This window comes from Quercus suber, unplaced genomic scaffold (genome assembly GCF_002906115.3).
Source record: "Quercus suber isolate HL8 unplaced genomic scaffold, Cork oak 2.0 scaffold_75, whole genome shotgun sequence".
NCBI classification, from domain to species: Eukaryota; Viridiplantae; Streptophyta; class Magnoliopsida; order Fagales; family Fagaceae; genus Quercus; species Quercus suber.
Window position 1 is genome coordinate 314065 of NW_027069540.1, and position 19882 is coordinate 333946.

Genomic DNA, 19882 nt, shown 5'->3' on the forward strand with positions numbered 1-19882 from the left:
GGTTTAATGAATTTGCACTTCAACTTACTTTTTCTTGGACAGACTTGATGACTTCAACACTTGACCTTGAAACCTTGTTTCTTGAAGTATTAAAAACACCTAGAACTACCCAATTACACGTAGAGTGCGTTTTGTCAAAGGATTTAGCCAATTTACATAAATAAGTGACATATGTACTTAACAAGTGAAAACACATATGTCCTAACACCATGTCCTCGTATCATTTCTTGGTCCTCTTGGCCTTTGATCATTAGCATTCTTCAATGCTCTAAGCTTATGACGATTCGGTTTGGTATGTCCTTGCAATCCACAATGGTGACAGAAATGATTTGTTCTAGGACCTCTTTATGATTCCTGGAAGAGATCTTCCTCTAGCTTCAGGTCTGATCATTGATTGGTTACGTGGCCTATTCAACACTCGTTGGTCAACCACATTCTTCTTCTTTTCATCCCTTACTGTCTTAGGTGTAGAAACAGCTACAGCATGTTCTTTGGCTTGCACAAACTTCACTTTTTTTGTGATTTTGACAGCTGAGCTACTCTCTCCAGTATATCCTAACCCGGATTTATTTGAAGAATGCTTTTGAGAGGAAATGACATCATCTAGCTTCTTGGTGGAGACCCTCTCTAACTTGGCATTTGCTTGTACTACCTCTTGCTCAAGAAATCTCACTTTTGTGTAAGCCTCTGACAACTTTCCATTCAGCTTTTCTATCTCACACTTGGCCTCCTTATGTCGCACTAGGAGACTTCGATAGTCCTCCTCTACTTTCTTCATCTTCTTTACAGCCGCCTTGGCCAACCTTGTGTACTTTCCCAACTTCTCAAGAAGTGAATTGTAGCTCTCTTAAAGACCGACTGTGCTTTCATTTTCTTCAACATCTGATTTTTCAACAACTCCCATTGATTCTTCATCACTATGCTCCCCAAGCTCTTGTACAAGCAAATTCAAGTCCTCCGAAAACTCAATATGAGCAATAGTCATAAAGGCGGAGTAATTCCCTTCTCCGTCACAATTTTCCTCAAAATCAGAATTAGATGAATCCGAGTCACTGAGAGTTTTAGCATATGCCTTGCCCTTCGATTTCAAATAATTTGGACATTCCTTTTTGAAGTGTCCATGCCCATTGCACTCGAAACAGGTGATTCCTTGTGTGGATTGGAACTCCTTTCCATCTTTCTTTTTGAATTCCTTTCTCTCCCTTCCCACCAACCCGTCAAACTTGACCCAACCCCACCCAACCCGCTGGGTTAGGTCGGTTTTTAGGGCTTGATGGGTTAGGTTGGGTTACAAATTTTTTTTTTTATAGTAGGTCGGGTTGGGTTTGGTTCATAAAATTACAAACCCACCAAATCTAACCCGACCCACCCATATTTTAATATATATTTAAAATATATTATATATTTAATAAATTTATAAAAAATAAAATAAAATAAAATAAAAATCAGCTGTATAGTACTTCCTCAGTTCCTACTATCATATATAATATAAAATCCTATTTGTGGAAGTAAGAACCCAAATTTGTATATTGGGCCTTAGGCCTTATCTGAGGACATGGGCATGTCCGAGAAAGAGTAAATAATTGGGAAAAGCCCCAAATTTGAGAATGACATAAGGAAAGGTTGATTTTTTTGATGCTTTTGAAACTTTTCGTAAGGAATTATCTAAATCTTTGAAAATTGCTAAGAAATTTAAAGAAGAGTTAAAATTGGCTAATTTTGAAAAAGAGGATTTGATTGTAAGATTAGATGAGTTTAATAAAAAGAATGAATTTTTGAGAAATCAAATTTCCTCTCAAGATGAGAAGATGAAAAGCTGGGAACAAGAGTTCGTTGAATCTAAAACTAAAATTGAAAATTTGACTAGTACCAAGTCTACTGTTGATAACATAAGTGTTTCTGTTTCTCTTAAGCCTAAAACTGAGAAAGTTTATATCTCTCATTTCAAGAGGAATAATAAAGAAAAGACTTATTTTGTTAGGTTAGACAAAGGTAAAAGTTCTGATGTAGACGCTGAAGTTTCTAAACCTATGTCTAAACCTATTGTTAGAGAGCATAATAAATCTGTTTTTGTGCTTACCTGTCACCTTTGTGGTGTTGTTGGTCATATTAGACCAAACTATTCTTTGTTGAGGCAAAAACCAAAATCTGAGACTAGTTTTGCTGTTAGGAATACTGATGTTCCTAAATTTGTTCATGTTTGCCACTTTTGTGGTGTTCGTGGTCTCATTCGTCCTAATTGTCATAAATTGAAAATTAAGCATTCTTTGTTTCAGTCTAGGATATGTGATGATATTTCTCCTGCCATAAATCTATATAAATTGTTTCATATTCTTTTGAAAAATTTGAGCTTGTTAGCTTGTGAAAGGAATTTGCAGGATTTTAGTCTTTCTCAGAACATTGGTGTAATTCCTCAAATACACTCTGCTTCTCATGGATTTTCACCTACAAAACCGAAGACTCGTGCTAAATGGGTAAGAAAAATTTTCTAATGTGAGTGTTGCTGACTTGTCCTTGATTTAATGCTTTCAATTATTTGTGGACATGTTTTGTTTCTGGTTTTGGTTGTTTGTTTTTTTAGGTTGTTTTTTTTTTAAAAAAAAATCCAAAAATATTGAAAATTTCAAAAAGACAAAAATATTTTATTTTGTGTCTAGTTTTTTCTTTTTGAGGATTACATGATTTATGATATCTCTCTTTTGATTTAGAACATGCTTGACATTGTGGAGAAACTTGAATAATGTGTGTTATATAAGTGCTAAGCTTTTTATGATTTTGTGAGTATGTACTAGTTTGTACATGTACTCAAGGGTTAATTAAGAAACTAATATTTCTTATTTGTGTACCCTTTATAGCTTAGTAAGCACTATCATGCATAGTTTTGCATTGTTCATTTAGCATAATGTGTGCTTTTGTCTTTGGTCATAAATTTTTTTAAACCAAAAAGTTTTTTGTATTTTGTATTACACATCTTGGATTTATAATCAAGGATTGGCCATATTATATTTACATAACAAGTTTATGTACCTTGTTTAGTTTTGATGAGCTTATTTATTGCACTTTACTAGTTGAGCTTTATAGTGCATGTTGTGTGAGAAAGATGTTTATAGTTTTTGATCACTTTCTCTTGATCTTGAAGTCACATGTTTTTGACTTTCGGACTTGAACCTTTTGAGAAAGGCATAAATAACCATCTCACCACTATTTACTAGCTAATCATGAACACTTTAGTGCATATATTAAGATTCTGTACTCGAGAAAGTGTAACACATGCACAAAAAGAACATAAGATGTAGCCTCGGTTTAATTGCTTAATACTTAAAATTAGTGTGTACTATTAGGCTTAATGCCAAACCACACAATTAAAATTGGTGTGTACATTATGAGGCAAAATTCAAGAAACTTACATGATTGCAAGCTTATGTTCTAGGAGATGTGGGAGTTATTGGATATAACTCTTTAGGTGATAGTCTCTTTTAAATTCTATGTGATGAATTTTTAGACTTTGTGATTAATTGCTATTCACATATCACCTCACATGTATCTCAAGATTTTGCTAGTTGCACACACTACACAAGTTACTCTTTACTAAACTTGGTACATTATATTGTGTGTGATTTTGTTGTGGCCATTCAAGATTAAAAATTCCTTGATCTTAATGCAAAATGTGTTTAAAGTTTGAGAAATTGGAAATTCTAGAGCTTGAATGTACCCGAATTGGGGATTTTGTCAAATTAGGTTTAATTGATGAAATTGACTTGTTGTTTTGATGTAATTGATATTCTTATCTATTCTCTCTCATGTGTAATGATCAATTCGTCAATTTATTTCAAAACATTCAAGTGGTTTTTCAAATTTTTGGAGTTTTATTAGAAACTCTATGCTCAAGACAATTTTGTGAATTTAACTTATATTGAACTTAGTTTCACTGCATTAGAGCATGCATCATGACATATTTTTTCATGCATCATTTGTGTTTAGGATTCACATGCATTACATTGATTTTTGTATCTATCTTACAGTTTTGCAGTCATATCTCTCATTGTTTTCACACATAACATGCATACACTTTGTTACATTGGGTACTCAACTTGATCAAAAAATTAATTGATTAATTTTTGAGCTATGTACTTTCTAGTATATGTCTTTTTTTTTGTGTGAACTACAGAAAATATTTTTCTTAAGAGATATGATGGATAATCAATGTGCAAAGATTTTTCACTATTCATGCAACTGTTTATGGGTCATATAGTGTCAAGTTTGCATTTATTGAAAGGGAGAATATATATATTTTTTTTTGTATATCCTCACCTTAGTTTTTAACTTTGGNTCATACATTGATCAAAAAATTAATTGATTAATTTTTGAGCTATGTACTTTCTAGTATATGTCTTTTTTTTTGTGTGAACTACAGAAAATATTTTTCTTAAGAGATATGATGGATAATCAATGTGCAAAGATTTTTCACTATTCATGCAACTGTTTATGGGTCATATAGTGTCAAGTTTGCATTTACTGAAAGGGAGAATATATATATTTTTTTTTGTGTATCCTCACCTTAGTTTTTAACTTTGTTTGTGTGTTTTTATTTTCCCCAAAACTGTTTTTTCCAAAAACTTGTTTTGTTTTTCCTATTTTTATAGGGGGATAAATTTTTTTTAACCTTTGTGGTTCTTAGGGGGAGTTGTTGCTCTTCTTAGGGGGCGTTGTCTCTATTTTCCATAGAGTTGTTTTGTTTTGTGTTCCCTTGATTCTCTTATCCTTTATTGCATATGTTTACTCTTTATTGAGTTGTCTTTGTTAATACGTGACAAAAAGGGGGAGATTCATTTGAAATGTGAGAATATGTGTGGAAAATACAAGAATGTTATGTTTAGGGGGAGTTAACTTTATTTTTGATGTATCTAACTTTAGGGGAGAGTTAGTTTGCATATTTGTTGATTTATTGTTTTTCTGTCACACATGCGTTTATGCATTTGTTAAGTGTTTTAAGAAATATAAAGGTTGATTCAATTAAGCCGCTGTCTACACTTGCACTGATGGATAGTAGTTAGGTTGAATTTGTTGTAATGGGCATTTTATTGTATTGGGTTGTTCTTGTATTTGAACATTTCTTTAGATATTTTTGAGTTCCTATCACCTTTGGACGTGCCTAAGGCTTATCCTTATCATTGAAACTTCCTGGAAGGTCACCTAGATTGCCCAAATACAGATTTGATTAATATTCATCGTATCTGAGAAGAGGCTTCTTCTCGGACTATATTCCTCCATTCTTTCTGTTAGGTTCTAAGGTCTTAGGATTTTATGTATTTAGAACTCTAATTTGTAATGTTGGCAAACCATGATCAAAACATTGTATTTAGTCTTATTTAGACTTGCTCAAAGTTGGTTTAATATTGTAAAGTTGGAATCGAGTGGCTGCAGAAGTACTTGGGACTTTCGGCCTGGCTCGATCGATCGAAGAATAGCTCGATCGATCGAAAATCGACAGTAATTTTCTGCAGAATTTAATCGCCCAAATAGCAGTTTAAGCCCATTAAAGTTAGGGTTTCAGATCTACTTCTCCCTATATATAAAAAAACCTTAGCCACGTTTTTGAAGGTTTTGTCCCATACCTCTGTCTATTGTTGCTCATATTGCTGTTTTGTTAATCTCTGTGAATCTTGAGGAGCTTTCCTTTACACAAAACTTAGGGTTTTCAGGTGAGATTATTCAACATTTGAGATTGTACTCGGTTGCCCATTGGAACTTAAAAGAAACAAGGTGGGGCTTGTAGCTGATTGAGGAATTCAAGAAAGAAGAGTCCGTGGATTCGGAGCCTGCCTGGTCGTGTCAGGAATTCTACTGGTGGTAGCATTAGGAAGTCAGCGGGGAGCTTGTAAGTCCTTTTGTAGAACTTATTCTTTCGCATAGTGATTCAGGTTTACCTTGAGGATCGTGGTCAAATCCTCCCCAGGTTTTTACCGTGTGGTTTCCTGGTGATCATATTTGTGTTATTTATTTTCCCTGTTATTATTCTTGATATGATTGTTGATTGTTTGATAACCTAGAATTGCTATAATTGACTAAGTTAATCACTTGGCTAATTAACTAGGTAATCTGTGGTTTTAAGGGGTCTTAAACCGTTCAAGAAACAATAGTGTCCTTTTTATTCAAAACATCACAAACATGAGCAGAAAGACACTTCAAATTATCCATGATAACAGGGGTCAAGGATCAGCTCAAAGATCAAAAGATCTACAAACAAAGAGCTACCCTCTCTGATACCATTTGATAGAAATTTAGACCCCTTAACCCAACCAGATTAACCTAGGTAATTAGCCAAGTGATTAACTTAGTCAATTTATGCAATTCTAGGTTATCAAAAACATACAATCATATCAAGAATATAAAACAGTGGAAATATAATAACACAATTATATGATTACCCACGAAACCACACGGTAAAAACCTGGGGAGGATTTGACCTAGCTATCCTCAAGGTAAACCTGAATCCACTATGCGAAAGAATCAAAGTTCATACAAAAGGACTTACAAGCTCCCCGCTTGACTTCCTAATGCTATCCACCAGTAGAATTTACTGACACGACCATGTGCAAGCTCCGAATCCACGGACTCCTTCTTTCTTAGATTCTCCAATCAGCTACAAGCACCCACACTTGTTATTCTTTAAGTTCCAATGGCAGCAACCGAGTTGATCATCAAAATGTTGATACTATCTCTACCTTGAAAATCCTAAGTTTTGTGTAAAGGAAAGCTCCTCTAGATTTCACAAGAGATTTATACAAAACAGCAATATGAGCAACAAAGACCTTGGAGAGGTTTGGGCACAAAACCCTAGATACAAAAAAGGCACTCTCTTCTCTCTCTCAAAAGTCCTAAAAACGTCGCTTAAGGTTTCCTTTATATAGTGGGAGAAGTAGATCTGAAACCCTAATCCTTAATGGGCTTAAACTGCTATTTGGGCCGACTTAAAATTCTGCAGATACGATTTTCGATTGATCGAGCCTATTCTTCGATCGATCGAACCAGACAGAATATGAAATCTTCTTCCTGCAACTTGTATGTTCTTGAATCTTGACTTGAATCACCTTGAGTATTGTCTAATAAAACCTATAGATTCTAAGATCTATATCTAGACAAGTTTGTGTTCACGATTTGCCAATTGTTCTAACCATTTAGAACCTAGCACCTTCTCTTTATAAGATTCAGAACCTGGTGAAGTGGGTATATCTGTAGAATTTTTCATAACACTGGGAGTATTAGGAGTACTTGGAGATGCAGGTTCTTATTCAACAATTTTTTGAACTTCCTTAAGCTCAGGAGGAAAAATTTCTTTGGAAAATTCCTCAATACCTTTCTCAAAACTGCAATCTGAAGACTCGTCAATAACAACATTCACTGTCTCCATTACCTTCATAGTTCTTTTGTTGTATACCCGATAAGTCTTGCTTGTGGAGGAGTAACCCAGAATATGCTTTCATCGCTCTGAAATCAAACTTTTCCACATTCTTTCTATCCTTGAGGATGAAACAAGTACTTCCAAAGATTCTAAAATACTTCACATTAGGCTTCTCCCTATTAACAGTATGACATGCAGTGTTAATGGCTTCTCCCCACAAGTTTCTAACCACATCTTTATTATGCAACATGGCTCTGATCATCTCCTGAATAACCTTGTTCTTTCTTTCTACTACAACATTCTACTGAGGAGTAATAAGAGCAAAGAATTCTTGAGATATGCCTGATCTTGTGCAAAAGGACTCCATATATGAGTTCTCGAATTCTTTACCATGGTCACTTCAAATTCAATCAATCTTCAGGCTCTTTTCATTCTACAGTCTTATGCACAAAGCTTCAATGTGCTCAGGAGCATCAGACTTGGATCGTAGGAGAATAACCCAAGTATACCTAGTGAAGTCGTCTACCACAACCATGATGTAGCTTTGGCCACCAAGAGACTCGGTTCTAGTTGGACCCATAAGATCTAGATGTAGAAGCTCCAATGGCCTAGATGTAGCTGATGTCTGAGTGTCCGGATGCTTAGCTTTCGTCTATTTCCCAAGCTGACATAGTCTACACACCACATTACTCATTCTAATAAGTTTTGGTATCCCCAAGACTGATTCATACTTAAATACAATAGAAAGATGTTTGTAGCTAGTATGTTCCATCCGTTAATGCCATAGATCTTCATTTGGCAAACAAATACTATTGCACACAATATCAGTGTCAGGAACCAATCCATAATAGTTGCTTAAAATGCGAACATCACTTATGAGTTTCTTTCCAGCTTCATCCATGACAAGACACTTTCCCTTTGAGAATAGTACTATAAAGTCTTGATCACATATCTGACTTATGCTCAACAAGTTCACCCTCAAACCTTCTATATACAGAACATTTGCAATGTCTGGCACTCTAGGTAGATAGATGATTCATTTCCCTTTAATCTGTGATTTGCTCCCATCACCAAAAGTGATATTGCCACCTTTCTTAGATTCAAAAACCTTGAAGAAAGATCAGTCTCCATTCATGTGTCTTAAGCAACCGCTGTTAAGATACCACAAACATGTGTCCATAACTTTAAATGCAGACTTCATCATAAAACACACTTAGATGACAGATCAGTGGGAATGGTACTTTCTCTCATCTACCTTTTACAAGCTAAGCCTTTAATTTTTACTCTTCTCATGCGAACTTCTTTGCATATTTTCATTCTGAGATAGTCTAGTTTCTTCTTAGTCAAACTAAGATCTTTTCCAAAAGTCATCATAAGAGAATTCAAGTAACTTTAAGACTTGTATTTTCTGATACACTCAAACAAATAGAGATTAGAAAAACAATATGTATTTGAAAATAAAGATCTCTTCAAGCCAGTTATAGCCATGACAACAAGGGTCAATGGATCACACAGTAAAGATTAACCCTAATCAGAGTGTGCCTGCTCTGATACCACTTGATAGGCCAAAAACGAATTAACCCCTTGTGATGAATTAATTGATTAATTAGCCAAGTTTAATTAATTAATCAAATTAACATGCAAATGCGTGATAGCACAAATAAATCACCAATTAAACTAAGTATGCAGCGGAAAATAAATTGACACGGTGATTTGTTTACAAATGGAAAAAACTAATACGGCAAAAACCCCACCGAGTGATTTTAAGTTCACCATTCCCAAAATTTCACTATTATCACAACAAGCAATTACAAGTAAAGAAATCTCAGTACCTTATACCAACCTACAGTTGAACCCCTACCCCAATACCCAATTGGACTTGTTCTGTAGTGACAATTTTCCCCTTTTGATGCACAGCTTCCAGTACGTGACTAACCAATTACGCGAATCCCAGTACGCGACTTCAATCACCAACTAGAGAAGGTTGTTGGTTGCAAAGTTCTTCAATTCATCCATACGATGAAAATCAAGAAGATGTTTGATTACAAAACTCTACGATGCACAAACACAGCAACTTCTTCACAAGAATGATGAACTAGAGCAAACCTCTGTCTCCAGTCACAATTTGCTTGAATAAACTATGCTCAATACTTGTGCAACTTGTGTCCTCTTTGACGACCCTTAAAATAATCATTTTATATGTCTAGGATTGTGAGAAAAGAAAGCCCAAACACATAACCATGGATTAAAGTTAAAACAGAACTAAAAATCTGTTTTTCTTAAACCTCAACAGATGGCCATCTGTCGAGCAGCTATCGAGCCACGGGGCTAGAACAGCTCTTAAAGCTCGACAGCTCTCTATATCACTATTCATATACATTTTTGTTACAGTAACTGTGCATAATTACACAGATATTTTAGCTTTGTATTTTTTTTAATAATTTTTTCTATCATCTCTTGAATCAGATTCTCTCTTCACTTCTCCTATCTGCTTCTCTCTCCTCCCCTATGCTTCTTCCCTAACTATTCCTTTGTCAAGCCCATCTTAAATTTAAATCATAAACTCATCAAACCCACATACAAATCCATAAAGAAATCATCAAACCCATTTTGCAAAGAGAAGAGAGAGAGAGAGAGAGAGAGAGAGAGAGAGAGAGAGAGAGAGAGAGCTAGGGTCAAATAGATTTTAGATCTAAGGGAGGAGAGAGAGAAACTAAATGAAAATAATAATAATAAAAATGATTATTTAAATAAAATAGTGTACATGATAGATAATCTTATATGTGTATTTTTGAAAAGTGATTGTTTAAAGTTTTAAAAAAAAAAATTAAGTTCTTTTGCTAAAATAGATAGAAAAATTTACATAGGCGGATGCAAATGCTCTTAAATTGGTCTTAAATATTCATGTGCACATGTATGCATCTATGTATCACTTATAAGCCCCCCCCCCCCAAAAAAAATAATAATTAATCCTAGCTCCACTGCTACAAATATCAGATCGAATCAATGGTATTGTCATTGAGGACTTCTAGTTAGTTTATATGATGCTATGGTCAACCCACTCTCTCTCTCTCTCAAATTCTTAGATGGATTTATTACAACGTCATTTTTCCCTTTTTTTATCATGCTGAGTTAAAACAAGACTAAGGTTAGTGTAGGGACTCGGTTTAGGAAGGTTCCCCAACAATACATTTTTAGAGAGTGGGTCGAAGGGTTAGGCCCTCACAGACTAACAACGAAGCACAAGCTACCTTTTTCCATTGAAGGGGAGTGAGCCCAACTTACAACTAAGGGCAGCTCTTCGGCCCTCGTCCGAGGAGGTTCCCCCCCCTGAAACTGACATGACCTCCGAGTCATTCTATCTCCCTCTCTTGAATCATGAAAAATCCCCCCTCCAACTGCTTTGCTCACCTTTCTTATATGGTTCTCTCCCTCCTATCCCCTCCTTCCTTCTGTTGATCATCCATTAGCCTTTCCTCTGACCGTCCATCCTATCAGAGGCCTCATCCGTACTTGAGTGGCTCACAATAATCAATGTTACCCTGTCAAAGGGTTACATCCCCATTAATGCGACAGGGGGGGTTAGATGAGCGCATTCAATGCAGAGGTGACAGCTCGCCTAAGGCTTGCTCCTTCACCGTGCTCCCGGCGTCGACGCGTGGCACTGGACCCTCTCCTTCTCGGATATTCAAGAAGTCCCCTCTTTGGTGGGGCGGTGCTCGTGTTCTTCCGAGGTCTCGAATGTCCGAGGACGGGGCCATCCTCGGATATGCTCCTCAGGGGTCGGTCCTCACGCTTCCATCCTCGGATCCCTCATGCATCCTCGGCGCGGGCCCTTGGGCCTGGCTTGGAGTGGGCCAAGGCTACCCGATTTTCTAGCCCCACAGTTAGGTATGTTAAATTCAGTGTTAATTTATTACATGTTTTAAACTTCAAAGCATAATTATTATTATTATTATTCTTACTATAAAATTTATTTGTTACAGCCTAAAATTATATAGTTTAAATTTTTATATATTTTTAGCAATTAGAGTAGTTTTTTTTTTTTTCCCCTGGAAACAAACACACAAAGAAGAAAATATAGAGTTCTAACATAAAGGCACACCACAAATTCTACTTAAAAATAATGTATTTCAAAAATCATGAATTAGAATAAAAGCCTAAGTTTACCAATTAGAGTATAAGCCTTTAATAACCAGCAACTAATTTCCAACCTGATGATGTGGGACAATGGCTGGGGAGCTACTTTCTAACCCCCTTTTTCTTTCCTTTTTTTTACGTGAAAGCTAAATATTGTTGAATAAAAAGAAGGCTAGGGAAATATCACCTTCTCTGGACAAGATATGAGCAGGTGCAGAGAAGATGAATAAAAAAGAAGACTAATAAATAGTTATCAGTATCACCATCAATGTTGCAGCGTGAGGCCCATTTAGCAATATTCTATAACTTTTCAAGGGGTTTTGCAGATCTGAGACATGGGAAAGTACGCCCAAAAGAAAAGAAGTGCAGAAGCATCCGATGTAATCAATTAACAGTAATGTTTCTTTGTTCTTGATACATCTTAACAATTTGGGAGAGGATTCGAACCCTCAGACATATCGTTAAAAAAAGTGAAACCCACCATTTTTTTCCACAATTGCTAATGTGATAAATTATAATTGGACCCATGCACTAACATTATTTTTATGGAAATGTTAACCAATTTCACAAGGTAGTAGTTATTTTTAAAAACATTTTATTGAAAAAATAATAAAATAATAAATGTTGTTTACTTTTTTTTTATATTTTTTATAAAAATAATATCAAAATTTTCTCATTTTAATTTATTAACAATTACCTTAAAAGCATCCATTAACCTGACCCATATTTTTATGGATCATATTAACCATTCATTTTTAAAAAGTTTTGACATTATTTTTATAGGAAATAAAAAAACTAGTAAAACATTAATTTTTTTTCTTTTCTCTTAAAAATTTTATTTAAATAGATTATTAACCATTACTATAAAAAAATTCGTTAGCATTTTCCAATTTTTACTTATCCTTTTCTTTTTTTTCTTTTTTGAAGAAGGACTTATCTTCTTTTAACCGTTGTGGGAAAATATTGTTGAAAATTGTATCCTAAACCTTTTTTTTTTTTTTTTTTTTTTAGACCACACCAGGCTTATCCATGACGATGAGCTAATGCTTGTAGTCTTAACCAGGAGAAGGCCATCTTGGTGGGTGGGCAATTATTGAAGTTGGACTTGAAGTTGTGTGGCGAGTAGGCCGAGCTTCCAAATCAGTTCAAGCGACAGCAAACCAGGGTAAACTGAGACGCGGTAAAGGGGATGATGATATGGAAGAGAGGAGTGAGGAGTTTGCGAGATAGGAAGAGGGTGGTGGGGATGGGAGTAGGGTGGGTATTTGCGGAAGAGGGCGTGCTTTAGAGTGGTTAGGTGGTAGAGTGTAGTGGAGGAGAAGGCTTGTGCTAGGGTTAGAGCCTTTTCTTTCTTTGGGATAAGAGAGAGAGAGAGAGAGAGAGAGAGAGAGAGAGAGAGAGAGAGAGAGAGAGAGAGAGAGAGAGAGAGAGAGGGAGAAAACTTGAGATTTTGGGATTACACTTTCTTTCCCATGGGGTTGTGTTGGTAAACAAAAAGTGAGAAAGAAAACTCGAGAATTAAAATTGGTAAAAAAGAAGAAGAAAATACTGATGTGACTACTAAAATTTAGACACGTTAGCATTGCATTTAATCTTCTAATATTAGGTTGCCAACATTGCAGACCATTTTCCAAGTAGGCACTTTTTGTAAGTGAGATGACAATAAAGACTAAATTAATTGCAAGTTTAACAATGTAAGAACTAAATTGAATGTTGAAAAAAACTTGGAGACCAAATTGAAAGTTGACCCAAAATATAGGGACGAAGGATGTCTTTTTGCCTAATTTTAACTTTCACTTATTCTTTTGAAGAGCATCACACTTATGATTTCTCTCTCTCTCTCTCTGCTAAAGCTCACACTTTTTTTTTTTGAGAAACAAACACACATGCATACACACAAGGGAAAAGAAATGTCACTAAAATTTAGACACGTCAACATTGCATTTAATATTTTAATATTAAGCAGTTAGCATTGTAGATTGTTTGCCAGGTAGGCATTTTTCATAAGTGAGATGATGGTAGGGACTAAATTAGTAGCAAGTTCGACAATGAAATAACTAAATTGAATACAGGAAAAAACTTGGTAACCAAATTGAAAATATGCCTATAGTATAGGAACGAAAGATGTCTTTTTGCATAATTTTAACTTTCACTCATCCTTTTGAAAGCACCTCATGAGCATCACACTCATGAATTCTGTCTCTTTCTTTCTTTTTCAATTTTCGCTAAAGTTCACGCACATTTATCTTTTTAAAACACAAAGATACTACAAGCTCTACTAAAAAATTATGATAACTTTTAAGGGGAGTGTGATAAGTTATATTACACATAACATAATCTCTTAAACAAATGTGGGATGATTACATTTTTTTTTTGGAGAAATAAACACACACAAGTTAGAGGGAATGAAAAACTCCGACACATTGAATATAGGTGCGAGGAATGCATGTGTTTGTATGTTTTTTTATTCAATAAATACAAGAAATTCTAACTTATGATGCTTGTTCATTATTGTTATTTGTTAATATGAAGGAGGAATATGTCACAAGTGATGATGAGTCATCGATGTACGTTTTATAAAGTAATGTCGCAAAGAGAACCTAGAAAAAGTGAAGCAATTGTACATACACAACAGTAAATTTGGTCGATTCAATTAACTTCCTTTCACAACTCAGTAACGTTTTTTTATTTTTTTATTTATTTTTGATGCCATAATAATAACTCGTTAAAGTTTGTATAATGTACAGATCGAGAAATAAATCATGCATGTACTAAGGGGCAAGCGCTGATGGTTCATGACATGGGTCTAGATAGACAAACAGAGATTAATTAAAAAAACAAAAAAAAAACAGAGTTCAAGGTGTGGGAATGGAGAGAGAGACTTTTGATGGACATAGACTGGCACTTTTTGATACCCACCCCACCCCACCCCACACTCTCAACTCTCCTTTTCCTTAAGAGGTGACGCCTCTCTAGTCTAGTCTCTACTACACATGAGAAAAGATTGTACATCGAACTATGATAAACTCTCTTAATTATTGGGGAAGACAACAGAATGGGGAAAGCTACTCTTTCTCTCTCTCCTGCGTCGTACACAGCAAAACTGTCCCATTGCAATTTGGGAAATGAAGTGAAAGAAAGTGCACACGCAAACAGAACAAAAAACCCATAGGTGTGAGGTGTGAGGTAAATACCCATGTAGACTAAACTAATGCCCCTTGCCTCTTCTTCTTCCAGCAATAATAAAACCATAAATATCTTTCTTTTTTCTCTCTTATTATAGTGTTCTCTACCATTTTGTGTTGTGCTAAAAAAGACTAAAACTTGTTGCTGTTGAAGATGCCAAGGCCAGGCCCTAGACCTTACGAGTGCGTTAGGAGAGCTTGGCACAGCGATAGACACCAACCCATGAGAGGTTCCATTATTCAACAGATTTTCAGGTTCTGGGTCGTCTTTATTTTGATTCTTCTCTCGCTCTTTGGACCTCTATATGTGCATTTAACTGAGTGCCCACCATGTGTTTGATTAGGGTCGCCAATGAGTCTCACAGCGATGTAACTAAAAAGAACAAAGAGTGGCTAGAGAAGCTCCCTATTGTTGTTCTGAAAGCAGAAGAAATCATGTACTCCAAAGCAAATTCTGAGGTCTTTCTTCTTCACTTGTCCAAGATATAATTAGATCTTAGTATGCATTTTTGTGCTTTGTACTGATTTTGCATGGTTTCATTTCTTAGGTTGAGTATATGAGTTCTGAAACACTATGGGACAGAGTAAATGATGCCATTAACACAATCATTCGGAGAGATGAGAGCACTGAAACCGGAGAGCTTTTGCCGCCTTGCATTGAAGGTACTAATTTATTGTTTTGTGTTGGATCCAAGTTTGTTAATTTGCTTTCTGGGTTTTCCTCATTGTGAAAGTATATTAGCTCAAGCTTGGTTTTTTTCTTTATTTGCAATGAGAACTAGTTCAAAATGAATAAACTTGAGTTTGTAATTTGTATTTGCTTCTTTTTGTTCTCCCTCCTTATGTGGTTCAGCTGCCTTAATCTGGGCTGTGTTCCGGTGAGGGCTTCGAGAAGCCAAAGGCACACTAATCCTAGGAGTTACCTTACACCGAGAACCCATGAGCCCCCTTCTGCACCTGCTAGAACTACTTATGAACATCGGCCTCAGTTGTCGCCAGTTCACTCCGGAAACCAGTTAAACCTTGCAAGAGCCACTTCCATAAATTCTGCTCGTTTTGTTTCGGAATCTAACTCCCATGTCATCCCAAATGCTAACCTCACCGCCCCTCGGACTTACCCTTTCTCACTTGAGAGCGTTCCTGCTGGTCGTAACCAGTTGATGACCATGGAAAGTAACACCCCATTGAACTTGGGTACAGTGTATCCATTGTATTATGGAACTCACTATCAAACTAGAGAGTCTCAATTAGGCTCCCGGGTCCCAGAAGAGCCACATTCCAATACTATATATGTTGGCACACCAATCAGAACATCAACTTCAGAGCCTGCCGAAATTGGTGTCTTGCAGAACCTTTTCGCCTGTAAGAACTCTGAAAATACTTCAAGGGGCTTTGCGCAAGACACCCAGGAGAAGCCACGGGAGAGAGAATGTGATTTATCTTTAAGGTTGGGTCTATCTTCTCACTCGTGTATGAACATTGAAAAAAGTTTAGCTTGTGAAACCGAAGATGTTGGCTCAACTGGTTCTCAAGATGGGGGGAAGGTTGGTGATTTGTCTCCACAGACAAAGGAGTTCTGTTTTTTCCCGAGGCAGGCTGCTAATGATCCCTTTGAGTCTAGTTCAAGAGAGTGGAATTCAAAGGGTGAAGGTCAGAATTCGGAGGCAACAATGAGGAAGCGTAAGGCGCCCGATGATGGGCAATTTTGCTGGCAAATGGAGCTTCCATCTGACCGGTTTACCGGCCATATTGAAGGGCGAGGTTTGTAGACATCTTTCTCTTTTGTAGTATATATGCTTTGAAATCCAAGATGCCCTGGCATTTGTTGTTAAATCCTCTTTTCTGACCTCTAAATCTCTGTAGCTCTAATTGTGAACTTCTAGAAGCAGACGGTTGCGAGCTGCAATGGTGCAAAATGTCAATTTTGTAAAGAAAATCTTGGTTCATTCACACGGAGTAGTTAAATGAGAAAGAAAATATGTAGCCAGTAGTTTAAGCTAACACCATCTAACCGTTTTAATTGGATTAATTTAGCATTGTGTTGTGCAAAGTTTAGCTTCATTTCTTTAAGATTAAGTAGTCTGTTAGTTATTTTAGTTGACTTAAGACACTGATTTGACTGAAACAGACAACATCAGCATTGTTGACAAAATATATGAAAGATATGATGCGACAAAATGATGGAGGGGAATCTAAGCTTGACATAATAAAAACTGCACTTCACTTTATCTATTGCTTTAGCTCAAATGACATGTTCTTTTTGAAATAATGGGATGAAAGTTGAGATTGTAGATTCATGACCTGGCATAGGTTGCATGTAACTTACCAATGGCAAAAAGAGAGACTGCACTAAACTCAAATGATGGAACTTATATTCATGGTATCTCAAAATGGATGGCTTCTTTCTCTTGTAGAAATTACCTTTGCCCAGATCCTGTATGCATTACCTTCCTTAAAATTCAATTGAAGGAATGAAACAAATTTTGTAACAAGTTTATTGTGTCTGTTAATTCAGATATTATATCATGAATTATTTGGAAGGATTTTGTAGGTAAATATATTCTGTGGTTGTTAAAAACTTTAAATTCTTCTGTTCTGTTGGTGAGACACTGCAATGAATTATTTGGAAGGATTTTGTAGGTAAATATATTCTGTGGTTGTTAAAAACTTTAAATTCTTCTGTTGTGTTGGTGAGACCCTGCCAAGCGTCAGATATATATGAATTACTTTGAAGAAGACAACGGATATGATTTGAATTTCTGGAACTATTGAAATGTTGATATGAACTGATGATATATTGGGTTATATGCCTAATGCCTGCGTGCTTTATAATCTTGCGTTGTTTTAGATATAACGATTTTTTAATTTTCAACTTTTTGTTATGGTCTATGGCTGGATACAATTACTGTAGTGATACAAAATTTTTTACAATGGTTAAAATGTCATATAATAAATGGTGCATAATAAAAGTGACGCCATTGATTGACTTATATGAAAGTTATGTTGCATTAATAGTAATTGACCATCTTAACCAATTGTGAAATTTTTTTTGAACAGCTGAGACCTAAGCCCATTGGCCTTGATATCATAATAAGACTTACCCCTCTCATTCCTTTAACCCATTAGTTAATAGATGTGTATATACCCTTTTTAAATTTTGTTTATAATAGAGTTTTCTGGATTTCAGTTCAATATAAACCAAACAATTCCGAAGCCCCTTCCCTTGGGGTGAAAACCTATAAAAAAAAGAAAGAAAAAAAAAAAAATCGCATAGCCTCAAGTGTGGAAATCCATGAAGTAGAATTTATTTTGCCCAAATAATGTGTTCGGTACCAAAATGAGGTATGCAAAAACTGTTCAAACCAAAACAACTGAATTTGGTTTCAATTCATACCTTTGAAATCCCAGCGTGCCTATGTTAAATTGGATTAGAATTAATGAGAATTGGCTAACAAAGAACCAAATCACTCCAATTTTAGTATGATTTCTTATTATTTTCATGTTAAATACGGCTCTTTTTACCAAATACTTAAACTATTCCTTTTTATTTTTTTATACACCCTTATATATCACATAATATGCTGTTGTGAAGTTGTGTGGATAATATATAAGAAATAGATGTCAGAAGTTGAAATTCTCTAAAAAAGAAAAAAAGAAGAAGGTATAATTGTTTTTTTTTTTCTTTTTTAAGTGAGAAAATCTTGTTAAAATGCTGTATGGTTTATGCCATGACCCTTCTGTTTTTCTATATCATAAGACCTCTTAACTCTCCCTTTCTCTATATCATAAGACTCCTGGGTTTTCTTTCAGTTCAGGCTGTCAAAAACTTGGATGTCTAAAGGTAAGGGACGTGTGTAAGGATTGAGTTATAAAAGCCTTGCACCCATTGATAGGTATGACCCAGCCATTAACTTGGGCCACTTGGCTAATGTCGCTTCTTCATTATGTTATGAAAATAGCCTGATAGCGAGATGATAAGGATGAAATTTTCCGTCACATGGGAATGGGATGGGGAGTGGGGAGTGGGGAGTAGTGCGTCCCATCTTTGTTTATTTATTTTTTTCTTTTCTTTTTGGGTCCATATTACTCCTTACTCCTTAGGGCTTACACAGTCTTTTGAGTTTCTGGGTCCACATTGAATGCAACAATAGCCTGGGAATTACAACTGTGTCTAATTATGTAGTTCACAAAACAATAATAGCCATTAAATTCTTGATCCAATTCGAAGTTTCTCTCACTTCAGAGCGGTTGATAGATGATATTATTGTTACAATAAGTTTAGGACACGTTTACCAGAGAGAGAGAGAGAGAGAGAGAGAGAGAGAGAGAGAGAGAGAGAGAGAGACCTGAAAACGTATTCGAATAGATACTAGGAGATGCTCAACGAGATAAATGGCGACTTTGATGAGGTGGCCATTAGTATCTTCAAGCTTGGCCTCCCAGCCGAGCACGGTTTGAGGAAATCTCTGACCGGCAAACCTGTCACCAGTGTACGCCAGCTCATGGACAAGATTGATAAGTATAAAAGGGTTGAGGAAGACCAGTAGCAGGGGAAAGGTAAGGAGAAGGTTATTCTTCAAGAGATGAGGGATTTTAGGTCAAACCAATACAGTAACAACTGACCACAGAAGGATTATGCTGGACAATTAGCATCCGCCAATCCTTAGGCGGTAAATGCTATGTTCTGACAGCCGGTGCATCAAGTTCTGGAGAAGATTAAGAGTGAGCCATTCTTAAAACAGCTAAGTAAAATGGCGAGAAACCCCGTAAGACGCAACCACAACCTCTACTGCTAATACCACCAAGACCATGGTCACACCATAGAAGATTGTAGAAGTTTGTGGGACCACTTGGACTAGCTCATCTGTGAAGGAAAGCTAAAGCAACACTTGCATCACTCCAGTGGTCAGAGGGGCCAAACAAACTCAGAATCCCAAAGAGATGATTCTTTGAGGCCTCCCTTGAGAACAATAAATGTAATCTTCGCGGTTCTAGGGAGAACGGGATCCTGCCTTTCCAAAGTAATGTATGTGGCTCGGCTATCTGTTGAGGACGCTAATTGAGAGCCAAAGAAGGCTAAACTAGAAATCCAACCGGTATTGGGCTTCTCGGACGAGGATAAACTCAGAACCATCTAGCCCTACGATGATGCTTT

The 19882-nt window shown here is 36.0% G+C and overlaps 2 protein-coding genes across 4 annotated transcripts; both read left to right on the forward strand.

The window, feature by feature from the left end:
- Positions 1–14471: 14471 nt before the first annotated feature.
- Positions 14472–16788, forward strand: LOC111984759 (uncharacterized). 3 transcript variants are annotated; one of them, XM_065773433.1, is made up of 4 exons: positions 14472–14728; positions 14826–14982; positions 15072–15186; positions 15276–16788. In XM_065773433.1, the coding sequence occupies exons 2-4, from the start codon at positions 14882–14884 to the stop codon at positions 15456–15458; spliced, it is 399 nt and encodes a 132-aa protein (XP_065629505.1). In that variant the 5' UTR covers positions 14472–14728; positions 14826–14881; the 3' UTR covers positions 15459–16788. The 3 variants fall into 3 exon arrangements, with proteins under 3 accessions (XP_065629505.1, XP_065629506.1, XP_065629504.1); XM_065773434.1 differs by having other exon boundaries at positions 14882–14982; XM_065773432.1 differs by having other exon boundaries at positions 14472–14982.
- LOC136067490 (uncharacterized) lies at positions 15516–17492 on the forward strand. Its single transcript, XM_065773430.1, has 2 exons — positions 15516–16488; positions 16856–17492. Exons 1-2 carry the CDS (start codon positions 15516–15518, stop codon positions 16906–16908), a joined length of 1026 nt encoding a protein of 341 aa, XP_065629502.1. The 3' UTR covers positions 16909–17492.
- Positions 17493–19882: the final 2390 nt, after the last annotated feature.

What these genes read in the sequence shown, in the direction of transcription:
- LOC111984759 (XM_065773432.1), top strand. Translation starts at nt 14,882, where the DNA reads ATGCCAAGGCCAGGCCCTAGACCTTACGAGTGCGTTAGGAGAGCTTGG. An exon ending in ATTATTCAACAGATTTTCAG is followed by an intron (nt 14,983 to 15,071) that starts GTTCTGGGTCGT and finishes GTGTTTGATTAG; the next exon opens with GGTCGCCAATGAGTCTCACA. An exon ending in ACTCCAAAGCAAATTCTGAG is followed by an intron (nt 15,187 to 15,275) that starts GTCTTTCTTCTT and finishes TTCATTTCTTAG; the next exon opens with GTTGAGTATATGAGTTCTGA.
- LOC136067490 (XM_065773430.1), top strand. Translation starts at nt 15,516, where the DNA reads ATGAATAAACTTGAGTTTGTAATTTGTATTTGCTTCTTTTTGTTCTCC. An exon ending in CGGCCATATTGAAGGGCGAG is followed by an intron (nt 16,489 to 16,855) that starts GTTTGTAGACAT and finishes TGACTGAAACAG; the next exon opens with ACAACATCAGCATTGTTGAC.